A 19,639-nucleotide genomic window follows, 5' to 3' on the forward strand; every position below is an offset into this window, starting at 1 on the left:
TGATAAACTAACTGAAACACAGCAGAAGTTATTGTCTCGACATAACTGAAAACTCGTGGAGGATGACTCAGCTGACTATGCCTGAAAGATTAGGAAGAGCTCACCTAAGTGGGGTCGGGGGAAAAGGTCTTAGGGGTGCCATGTCAGCCAGGTGAAGGAGAAGAGCCCTAGAGGAGGAATAAAGGAGAGGGTGGAAGTAACTAGGAAGACTAGTGAGGGGTGAAAATATACCTGTAGATTCGGCATGAAGAAATTTTATTAAAAGGCAGGTTATGCTGGATTCAGACAGGAGTAGTAGTTGAGGATGGGGGGTAGGCATTGACTCCTCTTTTAAGAAACATGGATTGGAAGGAAAGAGGAAGACCCAGCAATAGTTTTTTGCAAGGGAGTCTGCCAGGATCAGGGCCTGTAAGTGTGGGAGGTCTGAACTCTGGCCCTGTCCTGGTCCATTCCCTGGGGGAAGGCTGGGGGAGCCCCAGATCACCCTCGGCACACATGCCAAGGAGGAAATGATTCTCCCCAGAGGTGTTTGTCCCCAACAGAATGAGCTTCTAGGACTCATACAGCGACATGCATGCAATAAATAAAAACCCACGGTGGCTCAATTTTTATTGAAAACTAATTTGTTCCGCCTGAACTAAGATTAAATTTTAAAAAATATTTGCCGTTTGTAATCTTTTAAATATATAACATTAATAGCCTACCATTTTTGTCACGTAAATATTGTATAACCAAAGTAGAAGATGAAAAATGTTTTCCAGGAGCTGTGGCTACGGTACTTCTCTATAAAACAGAGGCGCCCTACACTGCCTGTACCCGTGGCAACAGCCAAAGCACGACGCCACGTGAGCAGTGGGTCAGGCAGAGCCTGGCTCATACCCCAGCCTGTTCCCTCCTGTGCAGGGGGCAGGCTCAAGGCTGCTCCTCTAGTTTAGCTCTGACTCACTGCCTTGACTCTCTCCAGGCAGCCCTGGTTGGTTTTTGTTTCTTTGCTTTTTTTTTTTTTAAGTTGAGGGCTCTCAAGAGGTGGTGTTTTATTTTGAATCAAATTTCCTTTTCATATCTATTCAGAAGTGTGGAAAGAGTCTAGGAAACATCAAAAATCAAAATTCCATTTACTTGAGTTATTTTGAAAGGAGGGAAGTCCCACACTTTCCCGACTGCAGGAGAAAGCAAGTTTATACAGTTCTGGGGGAGGAGGGCTCTCCACAGAACACAACTCAGTGGCGGAGTGGGAAACCCAGAGGAAGAGGAGAGAGTGGCAGGGCACACTTGTCTCCCAGGCCTATGTGGGCCACAGATTCACTCTGACTACTGGGCTGCCTGAGCTCTTGAAAGGCAGCAGCTGCCTTGCCCAACCCACCAGTCTCTACCCTCCCACTTTTCTGCACAGCTCTGAGTAGCCCAACCCAGGTTTGACTATAAAAACTGCAAGAAAGCACACTTGTAGGGCACATCCAAAGCCAGCCTCCTCTAGAAAGCTCAAAGCAAAAAGGAAGGGAGGAAGGAGGAAAGAAAGAAAGAGAGAGAGAAAAAGAAAGAAAGAAAAAGGGGGGTAGGGGAGGGAGGGAGGGAGAAACGAAGGAAGGAAGGAAGGAAAGGTGTGACAACTTTATTCGCAATTCCTATTTGAAAGAGGAGTAGGATTTCAGACAGAAGAGAGCTCCCAGGCCTGGACAGACAGCCAAGCTGAGTAAGTCCCAGTGGTCAATGAAGTTCTGAATTCGAAAGTCTTCTGAAAGGCTTCTCTTTGACTCTCAAAGAAAACAATTTAGAACTAAACGTGAAGAAATATTTTGATTTCATTGGAACTTAAGTGTTCCTGAAAGCTTTATCTTAATATAAGATTGCTATTAACATCACGATTTAAAAATAAAGAGATAGATTTGCGTTAGGGCACAGACGAAAATCCTATAATCACATGCTAATAACCCAAGATGTACTATAAATGCCTGCTAATTACCATGGAAAACTATGGGATTAATATTAACAATATAACTAATACATCCTGGTACAGGGAAAGATTACTTACTGGGAACCAAAATTAAAGACAGATTGAATAAAGAGCAAATGGTAAGTTTCACAATTAACTACAAAATTATGTCAATATTGGTCACATTGGATGTGACTATAACGTAATGATGCTTATTTGGACGTGTTTGTGGAATAAGTCTCATTACATGACGATCCATACCACCCGTTCTGAAAGTGCAAAAACTGTGATGTTCATTATTTTGAAACACCTGCATTGTAAAGCAAGAAAGTAATTCTGTTCAGTAGAGAAATTATATTTGAATGTTTCAATATATCTGCTGTAGCTTCTGATTTTTCTTTTTTTCTTTCTTTCTTTCTTTTTTTTTTTTTTTTTTTTTTTGCGGTACGTGGGCCTCTCACTGCTGTGGCCTCTCCCGTTGTGGAGCACAGGCTCCGGACGCACAGGCTCAGCGGCCATGGCTCACGGGCCCAGCTGCTCCGCGGCATGTGGGATCTTCCCGGACTGGGGCATGAACCCGTGTCCCCTGAATCGGCAGGCAGACTCTCAACTACTGCACCACCAGGGAAGCCCTGATTTTTCATTTTATAAATCAATATTAGTTGTTGAACGTCTTATAATTTTCCTTCCCTGTTTGAAAGGAAACAAAGAGAAAAATATCCCTTCCCAGGAAAGTGGTTTTGGAATTATTCACGGTCTGAGTAGACTTGGTATGCAGTCTGGTTCATTTCGTGATTTGTGGTTCATTTCAAATGTTTTAAAAATGGCTTACATTGTGCAAAACTGGATCCCTTCACCATGCAAATGAGTCCCGGGTAACTCCCAGCCTGCTCCATGTGTACACGGTGCCTCCAAGTCATCGTGCCCCTGGCTGGACTCAGCAACGCCAGCCTCCACTCCCCCGCAGCTGGCCACGCTGCCCCACCCAACTCCCTGCCTCAGGGCGGGACACCCGCCTTGCCTCGCTAACAAAGCTGAGCTTTTCTTCTGTGATTTTTATCTTCTCCTTTATTCCCACAGCCAGTCAGTCCTGGAGAGTCCACCAGTTCTAGAATTCATCTCTCATTCCTGGGTTAACTTTGCATCTCTCCTTTCTCAGCCATAACCGTCTCTCCCTCACTTCATCCCACCCCCATGCTGGCCCAGAACTACCTCTCTGAAATACAGATATCACTGCATGACAGTCCTGCTAAAAATCCTCAGTGGCTATCCAAAGCCTCCAAAATCAAATGCTGCAACTCATTAAAGAGAAATACCGCCTCATCACCATATTCCATTTGCCTTTATTTATTCCCCGTCTCCTCCTTGTCAGAGTTCTGGTAGGACTGAAAAGTGAATGTGACACATCCACTTGGATGAGTGACAACTTTTACGAACCCTCACTTATGTATTCCTGGATCTCTAAAGCCCTTCTGTTCAACAGTAGAAAAACTGAATTAGCAAAATACAAAGTATGCGTGTTACACCTCAATATAAAAAAGCATAAACACACACTTTTCAATAGCTCCCCAACAAGACTGCAAAACAAGACTCTGGAGCCAAGCTAATGTCAAAGCAGCAGAGGACGAGAAACCCTGAGCTTAAATTCCCCTCAGCATCTGGTGTGGTGATGTTCCTCTGCAAAGACCCACCCCATGGTCTGAGAGATAGCATTTCCCCAACATTCCACCTGCAGCTCTGGGGGTTACCACCAGGACACATGTGGTATTTGTCAATGGCCCTCTAATACCTGGAACCTTCTGGGCCCTGGACCCTTAAACACCCAGCTGGGCTCGTTCAGCCTCCAAGGTAGACCTGGAGCTTCAGCCCGTACCTCATGGAAACAGCTTTAAACGGGGCTCTTCTTCGAGCTTGAGACCAGCAAATTCCATCTATACTTCATATCCCCGGTGCTCTAAGATTCCCCTTAACAAAGCAAGCCTCTCCACGGCTACCACAGCCTTCAATCTCATTTTCTCAACCCAGTTTACTCGGGACTTCCCTCCTTCTCCCCACTCTCTGTGTAAGTTGAATCGATGACACTCCCACCAGCGTGCATGAGAGTTTCCACCCCTCCCATCTTTGCCAACAGTTTTACCAGATTTTCTAAAAGTATGCGCCGATCTCATTCTGGTTTTTCTGTCTGGATTCCTGTACCTCTGCGTGGGCTGCTTCCTTGACTCACAGCACTCTCCGCCACATTTTCGACCTCAGCCACTCTTGTTATCTTTTCAGAGGGGTCTTAGAAACATCTCAGGGAAGTGTTCCTCCCATGTGCCCCTCACAGCTGGTCATCTTCTTGCCTCCAGACTTGAGCAGTTCGAGGAGGGGGCTCCACCTTATTCATTTATCTCTGAGTTGCCAGTTCCTAACAGAGGGTCCATTTGCTGAGCGAATGTGGAATCACTCTGCCTTTCTGCAAGCTGGTGGTAACTAAGATGGGACCAACACTAACTCCATGTCCCCTTAGAAAGGGGCTTTCACACTCAGAGAGGAGCAAACGACAGATATCATCAAAGCGGCGATTCCGTACAGTAGGTACAATTGGCACAGGGACAATCTCTGGGCTGCAGAATGTAAACGTATTTATGACCTGGAATAATTCTGTTATCCGATGAGCTCACAAGAAAGAACTTGTGAAACTTGGAGAAATCTGCTTGTGTGCTTTGCCAAGCAGCAGAACGCACTTGGGCTGGGGTTGGTTTGTTGTACTTATATCCAGTAAGAGCTAATTGCTAATGTTTCCTTCCCCACCGACATAGTTTATGGCCTAATGTACAAGAACCACGTCTCTGAACTGGCTTTTAGAAATATCAGAACTAGTAGCAGCCAAGAGTCCTACCACCCGGAGTGCAAGATGTTCTCAATGTCTGGAGAGAAAGGCATAGAGGGGAGAAGAAGGACCTCAGTGCAAGGTCAGTTCATGAATGTGTGCAGTCACTCTGCATGTAATCAGGGCTGACGGGGGCCAAGAACTATCTAGAGGTCAGGATACAAAGATAATAGACAGTGGAGTAAAGACATAGAATAACAAAAAATAAAACAAGGGATGCAAACTCCAGCATTCCTGGGTTTCCATCCTCACTTACCAGGGATTTGACCTTGGGTGACCTTAGTCCCTCACCATCGCAGTTTTTAAACAACAAAGTAAGTTGTTTTCAGGAGGAAGGACAAAATATTTATGTCTGATGCACAGAATGGGCCCAGTACACAGAAGGCAACAGACACATGGGAGCTTTTTTTTTTTTTTTTTCGGTGGTATGCGGGCCTCTCACTGCTGTGGCCTCTCCCGTTGCAGAGCACAGGCTCCGGATGCGCAGGCTCAGCGGCCATGGTTCACGGGCCCAGCCGCTCCGCAGCATGTGGGATCTTCCTGAACTGGGGCACGAACCCATGTCCCCTGCATCGGCAGGCGGACTCTCAACCACTGCGCCACCAGGGAAGCCCCACATGGGAGCTTTTATTAAGACATAGTTCACTCCTTCGAAAGCCTGCCTCCTGTCACTGTAATAAGAGTTTCATCCATACATTTGTTCATTCATTCATTCACTCATTCATTCCTTCAGGAAATATTTATTGAACACTCACGATGACTTGGGCTCTGTGCTAAGCATTGGGGCTGGAGCAGAGAACAAATCAGACAAGTGCCTGCTCTTGTGGGGCTTATTCTAGTAGGAGGGGGCACACAATAAGAAATAGAAACGTATATTCATAATAACATGTTAGGTGATTATAAGCACTCTGCAGTAAACTAAAGTTAAGGGAGCTCGAGAACGATGAGGGTGTGACTTTGGGTAAGGTGACAGGGAAGGTCTCTCTGATAAGGTGACAACAAGCAAAGGCCTCCAAGAAGTGAGGGAACAAGCTGGGCAACATATGAGTATCCACCCAAGGAGGGATGTGACTGGTGTGAGGCAGGGATGGCCTCACTGGGAACTCCACTCAGCCCACAGGAAGCAGGGAGCTGAGGCGCCATGTGCTCTGAGGGGCAGCTTCCTTCCCTGGCCCTCGGGCTCTCACTCTCCTTTCCATGGATCCACAGAAAGGGCTCCATCGGGGACGCTGAGGGTCCTCTCCCGTCAGGCAGCCAGCACACAGGGGCTACTCAGAGCATCAAGAGCATGTGGGAGATGAGGAGTAGCCACAAAGAACAGCCAACAGTCTTATCCAAGGGAGACAGATTTATGTCAGGAAAGATGCAGAATGTTCTCCAGGCATGATTATTTCAGGGTGCAAGAGATGACAGGAGAATCCTTGAGTGTGAGTGCTGAGGGGATGTTGAAGAAGGAAAGACACAAAGAGAGGTAAGAGCTGCATCGGGCTTCTCCTGGAATGGAGGGAGGGAGGCCGTGCGCCGGAGACAGACTGGTTGTCCCAGGCACCCCTGGAAAGGAGAGGAAAGGATGTGCACACCCATACACACAAAATTGTGTTACGCGTAATTTGAGGAGTTTGAGGTTCCCCTAGAGCCCACACCCACAGACCCCAAGGGCCAAGGTTATGAATGCTTGTTTTAGCAAAAGGGGCCTCATCTCAGTCTCTAACATGAGCTTCAAGTTCACTGCCTGCAGGGCTCAGTGGAACTTGCTGACCACAGTGGCTGGTGGAGGCGTGGGAACTGCAACTGTGGAGCCCTGACTTTAACCTCCAGTTCATGGTCATTAAGAAAGATAACACATTACATAATTTTGGATTCTTCCTTTTCTTTTGCAGGCTTCTAGAAGGTTCTCAACCTAAAATGACAACAGTATAGCATACACACTCTTGGGCCTCCCTACCCCCTCAGCAGCCAAGGTGCAGCCACACGAACATTCTCTACACTGCCCTGCAGAGTTACTACCGGTGACGGCACACCACACACAGACATATGTGCTGTAGCAGCATCAGCTCCCCCGTTCTATTGGAAATGGGGTTAACCACCCACTGGCAGAGGAACAAAGGGCTTGATTTTTTGTTTTTTAATCTAGTACAAGAATGAATTGGATGAGGTGTTTTGCATATTTCCTAATTCTGTCAGGTTGAGATTAGGGGTAGAGACTGTGGTCTGAAAATTGATTTTCCATTTGAAGCTAAAGGGCTGATTCAGTGTCTTGATCTCAGATTCAGAGCAAGTAGCCCAAGTAGCCGTGAAGCTATTTAGTAAGAGTCACAAATCTCAATGATGAATCGTGTGTGTACATGTGTGCACACACGCATGTGTAAAGGGTTACATGAGGGAGAAAAGGCAGGCAAGAGGTGATAAAGAAAAGAGGTAAGATCTGAAATCGTATGAGACCTGAGAGATCATTCTGGTCTAAGAAAAGTAAACCTTGTAACGACATCAAATTTAAACCAACAGGTATGCCAGTAAAATGCTTTTATTATTTGCCTTATTTGGACCTAGTCCATATTTCTAGTTAACTGCTCCTCTCATTTTCTTGGGCAATAATTATAAGGCTAAACTTTTCAAATAAAATAAAATTGTTCCTCTGCTCTGTGCAGATTGGCTGCAAAGCAGGTTACGGCAAGTATCCCCAAATCCTTCGTCCTAGCCAGTCAGTTTTGGGGGTTCAGGGTATGACCTGGGGGAGGAAGATTGTTTCTATCCCAGCTCTTGCACTAATTCCTGCCCTAATTATCTGAGGACAAGTCACTTGGAAAGGTGGGTCAGTGAGCCTCTCTAGAACTTGGCTTCCTAGTTTATTAGATGAATAAGTTTGACGAGTTTACAGATGTGTATGTGTGGCAGGGGGGAGGGGGAGGAGTGGTGTAGCCATTTTGCAAGAAAAACCAGCGAGTTAGTTTCACTATGTTCTACAGTGAGTCTCTAACCCTAACCTAGTTACTAACTTCTCTGCCATTGGTCAAGGGGCCCTAGCAAGTGTGAGATGGAAGGTCTGAACAATCCTTCATTACAATGCGAAAGAAATCAAAGTAAACATCCTTTTAATGGCTCACTAACACCTCTGGTATCCAACACAGTGGAAACCTTCGTTTGGCCTAGCCTCACTGGGGCTGTACGCTCTTGGTCCACAAAACGTGAAAATAAAGCCTATAAATGAGAAATGATTTATTTCCTATGGAAGCAGCATGTAGATAAAGCGTTAAAATTACTTAGAAACACATATACATTAAGTCCCCTGCCTTCAAGTTGTGAACTTTCAAAGCTTCGAACCTGTGTTCACGTGTCCAATCACGTAAGTTAGCTCACGTGTCTGGTGCACGTTGTCACCTGCGTGTGTCCTCTACCAGCGGTGGTGCTTCTGTGTACCTTACTGTACAGTGCTGTACAGAGTACACTATCACTGGGTCGCTTTTTCAAGAGGGTCGATAGAATTGAATCCAGCAAGGAAGCAGAACCTGTGCCATCAGCGTCAGGCGTGAGTGAAATGGCAGCCTGCCCTCCATCTCCTATTGCTGACGATCCTCCAGCTCTACCATCTCCACCTCCTCTCCCTCCTCCGGTCAGTAATTCTTCTTGCCTGGTCACTCGATGCCAGCCCCTGTAGGCCAGCTGTTGTTGTGTACTACTGTACTTCTCAAGGTACTGCACTGTAAGATTAGAAATGTTTTCTTCGTTTTTTTGTGTTTGTTTTTACGTATTATTTGTGTGAAAAGTATTATAAACCTATTACAGTACTGTACTATATAGCCAATTGTGTTAGTTGGGTACCTAGGCTAACTCTGGTGGACTTACGAACAAATTGGACTTGCAAACACGCTCTCGGAAGGGACCTTGTTCGTTGGTAGGGGACTTACTGTATTACTGCCTTTTAAAGTAATTTCTAGGTACTTTGAGATCCAATTGCTGACTTCCCCTGCTTTGCTCTGTGTCTCAGAGGTTGATTCCTTCAAAGTGCATGTGCCAGGGTCACGTGCCCTCTGCTTCAGGGTAATGTGGCCACTGGGAAGCACTGGGGGAGACTGGGAGGCAGGGCGAAGCCAGGGCAGCCCCTCTCCCCCGCCTTCTTGGCACTGAGGGGTGTCTCTGGCAGCAAATCCTCTGAGGTTCTGCCTGCTCCTGGAAAGCTGCTCCCTCTGTGGTCCCAGCTCCAGCTGGTGCCTGTTCCTGCTGGGCAGCTCTCACAACACCCAGCACCTCTCCCTCTGATCCTCTGGCCCTCCAGCTAAGAGCAGCAGAGTCCTGCTGTTGCTCCTCTCTGCATTGTCTCACGGTGCCTTCAGCCCTCCCCACTTTGGCAATGAAGTCTCTCCATGGAACTCTCTGGTGTGGGCTCTGCTTTCCTGACAGGACTCTGAGACTTGTCCAGAGGGCTCGAGGTCTCTGAAGAACAGACATCACGTGTAGGAATGTACAGATTCCAGAAAGTGCACTTGGCAGGTCCATTCCTTCTCTGCTGCCAGGAAAGCTCTCTCAAACATTGCCTTCGTCTGATCACCTAGGACTATGTGCACTAGACACGTGTTTGGATGGAAGGAACATGGGATGGAGAATGAGAGAACGAGAATGCTGTACCTAGTCACGTGACCTTCGCAAGTACCTTAGAACCAAATGAGCTGAGGTTATTCGTGTCACAGGGGGATATCAGTTCCTCTGGCCTGCCTGCCAATTATTAGACTCAAACACAAGAGGGCATGGAAATATGTTTTAGAAACTGGCACGGCCGTTGCAAATCTAAATCTCTTATTATAGGAGACACAGTTGACTTTTATGGAACGAAAAGTGTTTTGCTCTCAGCTTAGCCTGATTTTGACTTCTCAGCCTGATTTGTACTAAATGTACTAAAACATAGGAAAAGTGCACAGCCTAGTGCCTGGCACATCATAAGAGTGATGTGGGTCCCAGCTGTGATTTCTGGACTGGGCTCTCCTTTGCATCATGACAACAGGGCAGTTTACCGAAGACCATGCAGGGAGGTCAAGGTCAACTTACCGATGTCGAGGACCCTCTGCTTGGCTGTGTGCTGTCGAGAGTGCCAGTACTTCCAGTATTTCAGCTGCTCGTCCCGGTTTTTGTCTTCACTGAAGACCACCATTACCACGCTCTGCAGAGGGGGAGAACCACGGAGCTTACTTTCTGTTCAGCATCTCCTGCTTCACACAGTCTCCAGTTCTAGAAGTTCTATCAGAGGTGGGTTGCTATAATTTCTATAAATTTGTTTTTCTTGCTTTAGGAAAGCCCAATAAGCTCAGGTGTGTGGTTTGTCTTGTTTTAAAATGGGCCTACTTTAAAAAAATGAATGGGAAATGAGAACAGCACATAGTGAAAAAGAACGTTACATCATTTTTACCATGAATCGTAAACAAACAGATTATCCAATTTACCAGCAAATTGATTATTGTGTGAGCTGAGCGGGCATACCAAAAAAGATTTTTTTTCTTGTATTGGAAACAAGAACATTTTTGAAATTTCATATCCTTAAACATAGAATTTGGTGCTTTTGTAAAGGAGCAAACATCTGTTTCTGGCCTAATTAAGTGCCTCTGGCTGGATTAGTGGGAATAATGAGAGAAATACTAAAAGATGAGCTCATATTGATGAACGAAGATCTAAGCTACAGATATCTCATAGACCAAAAGCTACAAGGTCAACTATGTTATTTATAAAAATATGTGGATGTACTTTTAAAATGAGCATGAGAAACTAATAATATCTTATAGAAATAAGAACCCCAAACTGCGTTCACTTCTAAGTTACAGCCTTGTTCAACTAAATATATGTTAATTCATTGTCATTTATGAGATGGAGGAGGTACCAAAAACAAACAAATAAACAAACCTCAAAAACCCTTTAATTACAGCATGAGGAATACCGTATCCAGGAATATACTTCCCCCCTCATTCCATATGCAAAATACTTCTTAGACATTTTTCCACTATTCCAGAAGAATGTTTCAATGATGTCTGTTTCAAGATGTTTCAAGAATGTCTCATTCTTTAATAACTTCTCCTTTGTAGCATTTCACATACTTGTAGTCATCTACCTAATTATTTACAATTATTCAGTCCATGGCAATGTCTTCCCACTGATGCCTATCTCAGTGAGGGCTGGGACAGTGTCACTCACCACGGGGGCCCTGGTGCCCGACAAATAAGAGATACCAAATACATGTTTGTGACTGTACTGTCAAGTCAAAACCTGGCTTATTCCCAGTGGTATGTAAACGTTTGTTACACAGGAAAGCAGACGTTTGTTAGAAAAGATGGTTCAGAAATATGCATCCATACTATTTGCATTCACAAGCGGCATGACCCTCCAAGGCATGGAGGAGAGCTGACAAGAAAGGGATCCACTGGCTGGGCTGGTGGAACTCTGGGCTCAGCCCCTCTCCATCCTCCCGCCCCCTTCTGCAGGCTTTTCCATTTATATGTAAGAGTTTACTGCCCAACCTCCTGGTGTTTTTCTCTGTCTGTTCCAAAATAAAAATAACATTTCAGGTAATTTTTTCTAGCACATGACTAAAATGCCATATTCTTGGGATGGAAATGTATTTTTCCAATGGTAAGGAAAAAGGCCGTTTGAAACTGCTATTACCACGGCTGAGCTTTCGAGTCGGGATGCAACACCGTTCTCAGAAATCAGTGCTAGGAGGTTCCAAGTGCATCCCTCATTTCTCCACACTGCTGGCTCTACCAGAGCCTAGGAGTAAGAAAGATCCATTCTGAGAAGGGCCATCTTACTCTCCAAGGCTGTTAGACTGAAGTCCTTAAGAGAAGGAAGGCTCTTGGTTTTAGGCAAAATGCAACGGAAGGAAATAAAATTTCTACATTAAATTATTTCCATGATTTCAATGAAAGAAAATTCTTGGAAAAGTCCCTGCACTACAAACTGTTGTCATGGCCTCAGATTACTAACCATGCGTCATCTTTTCAGGGTGATGATAAAAGTGTTGTTACCAAGGTGTATACATAAGTTATACACTTGTAATTTACAAGATTTTTTTTTTTTTAAGAATATGTATCCAGTGTCTTCTTATCAGGCATGTGAGGGTTTAGGATACAAATTCTAGGATATATTTCCAGAGGTGGATCCCATGCTAAAATCCGTCTGCCTTTCAGGCCTCCATGCTACTCAGCACAGTACACTTAGTGGTTAAGACAGTAGGTTCGGGGGTCTGACTGCTTGGGATATAACCCAGTTCCCTCACATTTGAGCTATATAACCTTGGTCAGTTGCTAGCTTCTAAAAGGCCAAGTTTCCTCATCTGTAACATTATAAAAGGAATGCCTATTTCATAGGACTGTTGTTAGTTTCAACAAGTTACAGATGTACAGTGCTTAACACAGTGCCCAGCACAGAGAAGATATACTCAATAAAAATTAGCTGTTACACTGTGGCTCTGGTTGTTGTGATGATGGGGATGATGACGATTGATGATGACGATGATGCTGCTGCGGCTGACAGCATACCTCCACCGTAGCCTTGACCTCAGGGTTGGAACATACCAACTCCTCTGGAGGGCACACTAAGCACTCTTCCACCTGCCACGGGTTCAGCCTCCGGTGGGTCGTTAGCCCCACATCCTCCCTGTCTTCCCCTCACTCTCAACTGCCCTGCCTCCTGCCTCCTGCCTCCTGCTGCTCCGATCTGGAACTGGGATGGCCTTGGAGGGAGAAAGGCCTGCTGGACAAAGGAGCAGCAATTCTTCCTTGTCTTTCTCATGGAAACAAAGCCGTAAAACCGGGTTGATTCAAGAGAGCAGCACTGCAGTGATTTTACCTAAAAGCTAGTAACAGGCAAACCGGCCAGCAGGTGCCTGGACACTCTTTTCTCTTCTACCTCAGGTGTTACCTTTGCCTGGGAACCTGAGTTGGGGTAAACTCACTGGGCTCGGCACAGCACGGCGCTCCTTTCTCAGTATGCAGAAGAAAGAGCTTAGGAGAAGGCAGCTATGGATAAAATAAGGTGGGGTGCACACCACGCACACAGCAGCATAAATCATTTTACAACAGGGCAGGAAACTCCTTCAACCTCTTTTGAGAGCTCTGCTATAATTTTCCTTTTCGGTCGACAGGGATTACCAGTTCCCTCCCTTCTCGGCAGTAGCGAGAATGCCAGAAGCTGGCAGGCTTCCAAGGCAGTTTCATGTCCCACAAATAGAACTAATACTCGTGAATGTGAAAATTCCTCCAAGTCACTCCTGGTAAGGATCATATCATGCCCGCCTCTTGACTCCTGAGTAAGCGCCAGGCTGCAGGAGGCTTTTAAGCAAAGCTGCCGAGGGCCCAGGGACGCAGAATGAATTGCACCCTCCTTTTCAGAAGAAAGCCCAGCTCTTTCCTGCCCACACATACGCTCTGACTTACAGCTGCTTACTTGAAAACTGCACATCATTTGATTGAAAACAACGACGACAACAACTAGGTAGCACATAGGCAATGAATGAAGCTGGGGAAATTCCTTGGATACAGTCAGAAAGCATGTTCCAACCACATCCCTTCCCTGGGGTTTATTAGTTACTGATTAAAATGATAAACTGCAAGCCAATGAGGTCTCTTGTCCCAACTCTCTGACATTTGTTCTAGAATTATTTATTTTGGAATTTTTTCCATGCCCTTCCACAAGGCTGGCAGGTAGTAACTGCTTTCACCTGATCCCTCTGTGCTTTATTGGAGAAATGAGGCCCTTACCCTGACTTTGCTGATGGGGTGTCGGAAGCACTTGTTGTCCCCTGTCTCACTGAGCGTGATGGCATAGAACTGTCCCTTGTTGAGGTAGGTCATGGGGCCCTCCCCCTGCTTCTGACGGAGAGATTTGGTGGCTTCCAGGGTGTATTGAAATGTGCCACTGTGAACAGAAAACAAATAGTGGTCAGATTCATTCTCTTGGACATTTCTGCCTTATGGATCAATTTCACATCGATAGCATTTTGTATGAATATTAACCAACGTTTACTCCATTTCAGAGACAAAACACAGCACATGGCAAAAGAGATGAGTCCATACCAAAGGTCACTGTTAGTACATTACACACAACATTTCTAATAGTGGCCCATAAACCAGATGGTTTAGAAGGGGAGAAAGTCCACAATGTGCCCGTCCACTTGGGCCAGGCGGAGCCGGGGGAGCCTCTGTTAGGTTTTAGTTGGTCCTTGGTAATGCCTGAACTTCAGAATCGCTGAAATTTGCCACTTTCATCCTAGCAACAAGCCAAATATGTGAATGCTTTTGTTCAATTCATCTGTATATCAACCTTCTTTTGTCTAGCCAAGGTGTTGCAAATAGCTACATCCCACTTTAAAATATTTCAAAATGTAAAAATCTAGCACTCATTCATTATTGAAATCTATATGGAATCTAGTTCCATAACAGGGAGTGTTGTTTGATTTGGGGGTTTTGTTTTTTAAGCCTGCAAAAGAACTCATGACAGGGTTACTGCTCTAAATCAGGCGCTTGCAAACAATGGTCTGTCGGCCAAAGCCAGCTAGCTGCCTGTTTTTTGTAAATAAAGTTTTACTGGAACACAGCTACACTTGTTTGTTTATGTCTTATCTATGGTTGCTTTCGTGCTGCCACAGCAGGGTTGAGTAGCTGTGACAGAGACTGTGTAGTATGCCAAACCTAAAATACTTAGTATCTAGCCCATTACAGAAAAAAGTTTGCAGATCCCTGATCTTAATAATTTCCCTAATATGTTACAAATATAATTTAACTTATAAAATAAAAACACCAAAGTTCCCAACTTTGAAGAATATACCCATTGTTTAAAATGAGCAACGGATATGAATCACAATCTTTTTATTTAAGATGCTCATTCAGAATATTTATTTCTGTCACACTGCAGGATGGCACACAGTGATGATCCAATTACAAGTGCTTTGTGTGTTTTCTGAGAATCATCAGAGGCTCTTCACTGGGTCTATCTATTTTTTTAGCTCTTTAATTTCAGTCTGTGAAAGGCTGTGTGCAAAAAATGACTCAAGTTTGCCTCTTAAAATGATCTACTTACAAGATTATGGGGGACTCTTGCTTTCTATGTTGAATATTTCTGCAATGTTTGATGTTTTTTTAACTTTTATAATGAGAAAGAAATTTGAAGGGCAAAATAATATTCCTCTTACATGATAAGAATCTTAGGCTTAAGCTGATAAACAAAGCAAATTCCAGAATATGTGTCTTAGAATAAGATGGGAAATAAATCATTCAAGACAGAACCAATTCCACTGTCATTTTGCCTAGAAAAAGCAATTTCAAGATAACCCACTGAATCATAAAGTTTGAGACCTGGACAGGATATTAGGAATCACGTAGACCAGGAGCTTGCAACTTGTCTAGGGCACAGACTGCTTGAAAAACATGAAGAAAGCGTGAACCCTCTTCCCAGATAAAAGCACATATGAACACTAATGAATTTTAATATAATTTCAAGGGATTCACGTCCCCCAAGCTCATCCACAACACAAGGTAAGAACCAGTTTCCTCATTTCACAGCTGAGGAGAGACTGAGAAACTTGCTCACTCCTGGAGACAATGACAGCAGCAGAAAGAGACACCAGGTCACATGACTGGTAGGTCACTGCTCTTTTCACTGGGCCGAGAGCTGGCTGCATAGTTATCTGGATTGACAGCATGCAAAGTATACATGTATTTCCACGTTTTAGAAGGCGATTTGAAACTTTATCTTCTCTGCCTCTCCCCTACCCTTCACCACCACTGCACACCCAAATTCTGGCTGGAAGAATCTAGAGAGGGTGACTGGGGAGCCTGAGGCTGGAGCAAGACCCTGAAGGGGCAGGACGACTTCAAGCAGAAACAGAGAGAGGAGAAGGGGCCATACATGTAAAGGTAAAGGGCCAAGAAATACAGCGGGGGGGCTTCCCGGGTGGCGCAGTGGTTGAGAGTCCGCCTGCCGATGCAGAGGACACGGGTTCGTGCCCCGGTCCAGGAAGATCCCACATGCCGCGGAGCGGCTGGGCCCGTGAGCCATGGCCGCTGAGCCTGCATGTCCGGAGCCTGTGCTCCGCAACGGGAGAGGCCACAACAGTGAGAGGCCCCCATACCGCCAAAAAAAAAAAAAAAAAGAAATACAGTGGGGGACAAGGTTTACAGTAAAAAGGGACCAGCACATAGCGGGCCCCAACTACCTTCATAAGGAATTTGTGTCTTATTCTGTCTGAAATGGTGAAATCACTGCTAAGTTTTGTAAATGGGATGGATTAATTCATCCTTGCCATTCTCTCCTGTCTACAGGCATGATCATGATCAAGGACTTTGAACATGTGGCCCCTCTACCTAGAATGTTCTTAATCCTCCTTCTTTCCCTGGAAAACTCCTGATAATCCATCGAGATCCAGCTCAAATGCTACTTCTTGTAAAGCTTTCCTCTGGTCCCATCCCACTCACACCCCACATACACCCAGGCCTGCAGGTCATCTCAGCTGTCTATTCACGTATCTCTGTAGTAAGACTCATCATTTTGCAAATGTATTGCAAATTTGTATGACATCACACAGGTCTCCTGCAAAAGTCTATGGGCCTCTTTTAAGGACAGGTTATAACTTATCCTCAATCCCTATCTCATTGCTGGAAGATGGAAGGCACCAAAGTCTGTGAGAGCTAGTAGGTAGAAATGTCCAAAGTGGAACGGAAGGGAAAAGAAAGTGCTGGCAGGGCAACCTGTTATGTTGCAACAGCTCAGGAGCAGATGCACAAGAGTAAATTGGCAGAGACAGGACAGGTAGAATAGGACATTCAGCACTTGGCAAATGCCATGAACGTGTAGCAGGAAGGCAAGCACCTTGCACCTCTGGAGTGTGTGGCTGGGAGGATGGCACCATTAGGCACAACAAGAAATAAAAGTGGAAGAACAGATGTGAAAGAAGTGAAGAAGGAAAGAAAGAAGAGGAAAAGACATGTACATGCTGTGCTGGAGGCCCAAGTGTCTGAGGTTTAGAGGAACACCTAAGAAGGGATGTCTAGCAGCAAAAGGACATAGGAAGGGTACAGGTAGGTCTCAGAAAATTGATCAAGACTGGAAATAGTAATTTAGAAGTCATGGTGTAGAGAAAAGAATTTTCTTTTAAAGGTGTAAAAGTATAACTTGATGATACATTTAAACAGTTATCAGTTCATTAGTTTCTAGGTGCATCTCCTGTAACCTACCTTGATGTCTGGTCATACATGTACTCCTCAGCCCCAACTGAAGCACTCCGAAATTTCTGCAAAATTTAAAAGTCATCAAAATTAAAACAAATAGGTGAGTCATTATGCAGAAAAAAAAGTGACAAATGTATCCAAACTGTTTTATCCTCATTTTAGAAAGGAAAATTATACATTTTTTTGGTATTATGTTTTCAACTACAGTGAAAATAGTTACCATTTGTGTATAGAACTTGCATACCACCTGCACACTGAGAATTACATTCAACAGAAAATGCATTTGTGCTTTTATTCACATGTCCACATTGACATGTCCACAGGTGTTCCTAAATTGTCTCCAGGTACTAGAAACTGTTTCCTCAAACATATAAACATCTCTTCCATTTTCTTATCTCCAACACTTATTCCAAAAGCCACACATTCTGAGTTAATGGAATACTCATTACAGAGAAGGCACATAGCATATCATAAAGCAGTATTTAGAGTTTTGGGGCATAGTTTTTGGAGCAAGACTGTCTAGAGTCAAGTTCTAGGGTCAAGTTTTAGCTCTTTTACCTGCTGCCTATGTAGACTGAGGCAAGTGCCATATTTTCTTCAGCTGTAAAATGCCTACTTATAGTGATGAGAAGAATTAAATGCATTAGCAGAGATAAAGTACTACAAACAGTTCCTGGAACGTGGTGAGCTCTATGTATCTGTGTGTATTAAATTCTGTTCCATACTCAGGCATCACACTGACATTTTTTTCTTCCAACAAAAACAACAACAAAAATTCTGTTCTATAGTAATCACTTGATCGTATTCAATGCCCTTCTCTAAGATCTTCATTATCACAACAGTGTTAAACGTAATTCTGCAAAGGAAATTCTGTCTTAGTATTACATGTGAAAAGGCTTGGGTCCACAGACATTCAGTTGTATATTTAGTGCAAGTAGGATGCACTTTGCTACATTTTAGAACCTTCTCAAAAGTAGATGCACCAAAAGCCCTAACTCTTGACCCTAAAGTGAATATAATAGAATATTGATGAAAAAGCACTTGGTGGACCACACAGATCTGGACCTTCCACTGTGGCCTTTTTTCTAGTGTCTCTTTCTAAGAAACAACCGCCTTGCCTTTCATTTCTCTGCCATAAACTTCCATTCTTTGACAAGTAATTCAAAGATTTCCTTCTCAGGAAAGGTTTACTCACAGCTATTTTCCAAATTTCCTTCACAATCTCTAACCACCATCACTTGAACGCAGTGTGCCCTCACATCACACTTTATATGTACACACATAGGATCTTTCTTTATATCCAGTCTTATAAATTCCGTGGATCCGAGAAGACAGTCTGCCTTTCAAAGTTTACCCAAACGCAGCCCAGGAGCATTTGACAAATATTTGTTAACTAGTTTATTAATCATGACAGAGACTCAAAGATACAGATTTGTGTTTCTTTTGCAGTCAGTCAACCAATCAACAAGGCATTAAATGGAAATATTCTGGGGCTTCAGCATCTGACTGGTGCCAAGAGACACAGAGAAAATACATAAGGCATTTTCTTTGCCTCAAATATATAAAAGTTGGTTGAGGAGGTGAGTAAATTCATACGAAAAATGACAAGAACAAAAGAAACTGAAATACAGCAAATGACTAGATATGAAGGTCTATGTTAAAGCATTCATCCATTCATTTATTCAGGTGTCCTGACTGGAAAAGTACAGAATGAACATTACCAGGAAAGGAAGATCAGCAAAATTCTGGAAGGATTTTATGGCTGTTGTGAACTTTGCTTTGACCCTTAATATATTTAAGAATTAGGAAATTTCGGAGTAGGAGGGTAGCATGATGAAAAGAGCATTTAAGGAAGTGACTCCAAGACAGAGAAGATGCATTTCCAAGGTCTTCTTTGAAGGAATATGTGGTAACCCGTAACAAGACATGGTGAACCAGTATTAATAAGCATGGCCCTGAATGAGTTCATTGTCTATGCCATAGCACTCTGCAGCCTGAGGATAGGCTTGCTTACTAAAACATACTGGACTCATAAATTCTAGGGTTCTAATTTCCCAGGGGATGTAAGAAGATGTGATATACTACAACTATTCAGACTCAAAGGGACTGTCAACTATGGGCTAACGAATAAAAACTCTTAATCCAATAATATGAGCATGTAAACAAGAACTATGAAAAAATTTAAATAGTTGACATATTACTGACATGGATATTACTTTTTCCAAGTTTAAACATTTATCCTTAATTCAGTTACATTATCTTTATAATTAAAAAAAATTAAATGTATAGTCTACCTGGAAAACATCACAGTCCTTTATGATGGCCCTAAATGATTGTTGATATGGCCAAAGGGAGAGAGGCCTTTTAAAAAATATATATATATATTTATCCTACAGTAAAACTGTAGGCTACCCTCACCCTTGGCATTTTCACTGTTTCTGTACAAGGCTGCTTGGTTTTTTTTTGTTGTTGCCGAAGTCTAATAAACAGGAGAGACTGTCTTGCTTATGCATGAAATAGAATTTAGTCAAATAAAAAATTTTGGTCAAAAAAAAAAAAAGAAGTAGAACCAAAACACTCAGGCCATTCTGACTACAATTACCAAGTTTCCACAACTGTTTGGAAACATTT

General features: G+C 43.8%; 1 protein-coding gene across 1 annotated transcript in view; it reads right to left on the reverse strand.

Annotated features, from left to right (window-relative positions):
- GRHL2 (grainyhead like transcription factor 2) overlaps nt 1–19,639 on the reverse strand; it is a 165,101-nt gene that overhangs the window by 75,321 nt on the left and 70,141 nt on the right. Inside the window, exons 5-7 of the mRNA XM_082601679.1 lie at nt 17,015–17,070; nt 13,544–13,700; nt 9,846–9,957 (exon numbers count right to left, since the gene is read on the reverse strand). Coding sequence (XP_082457805.1) covers nt 9,846–9,957; nt 13,544–13,700; nt 17,015–17,070 — 325 coding nt within the window. The remainder of the gene's footprint in view (nt 1–9,845; nt 9,958–13,543; nt 13,701–17,014; nt 17,071–19,639) is intronic.

This window comes from Mesoplodon mirus (genome assembly GCF_964341445.2).
Source record: "Mesoplodon mirus genome assembly, chromosome: 16".
Taxonomy (NCBI): Eukaryota; Metazoa; Chordata; class Mammalia; order Artiodactyla; family Ziphiidae; genus Mesoplodon; species Mesoplodon mirus.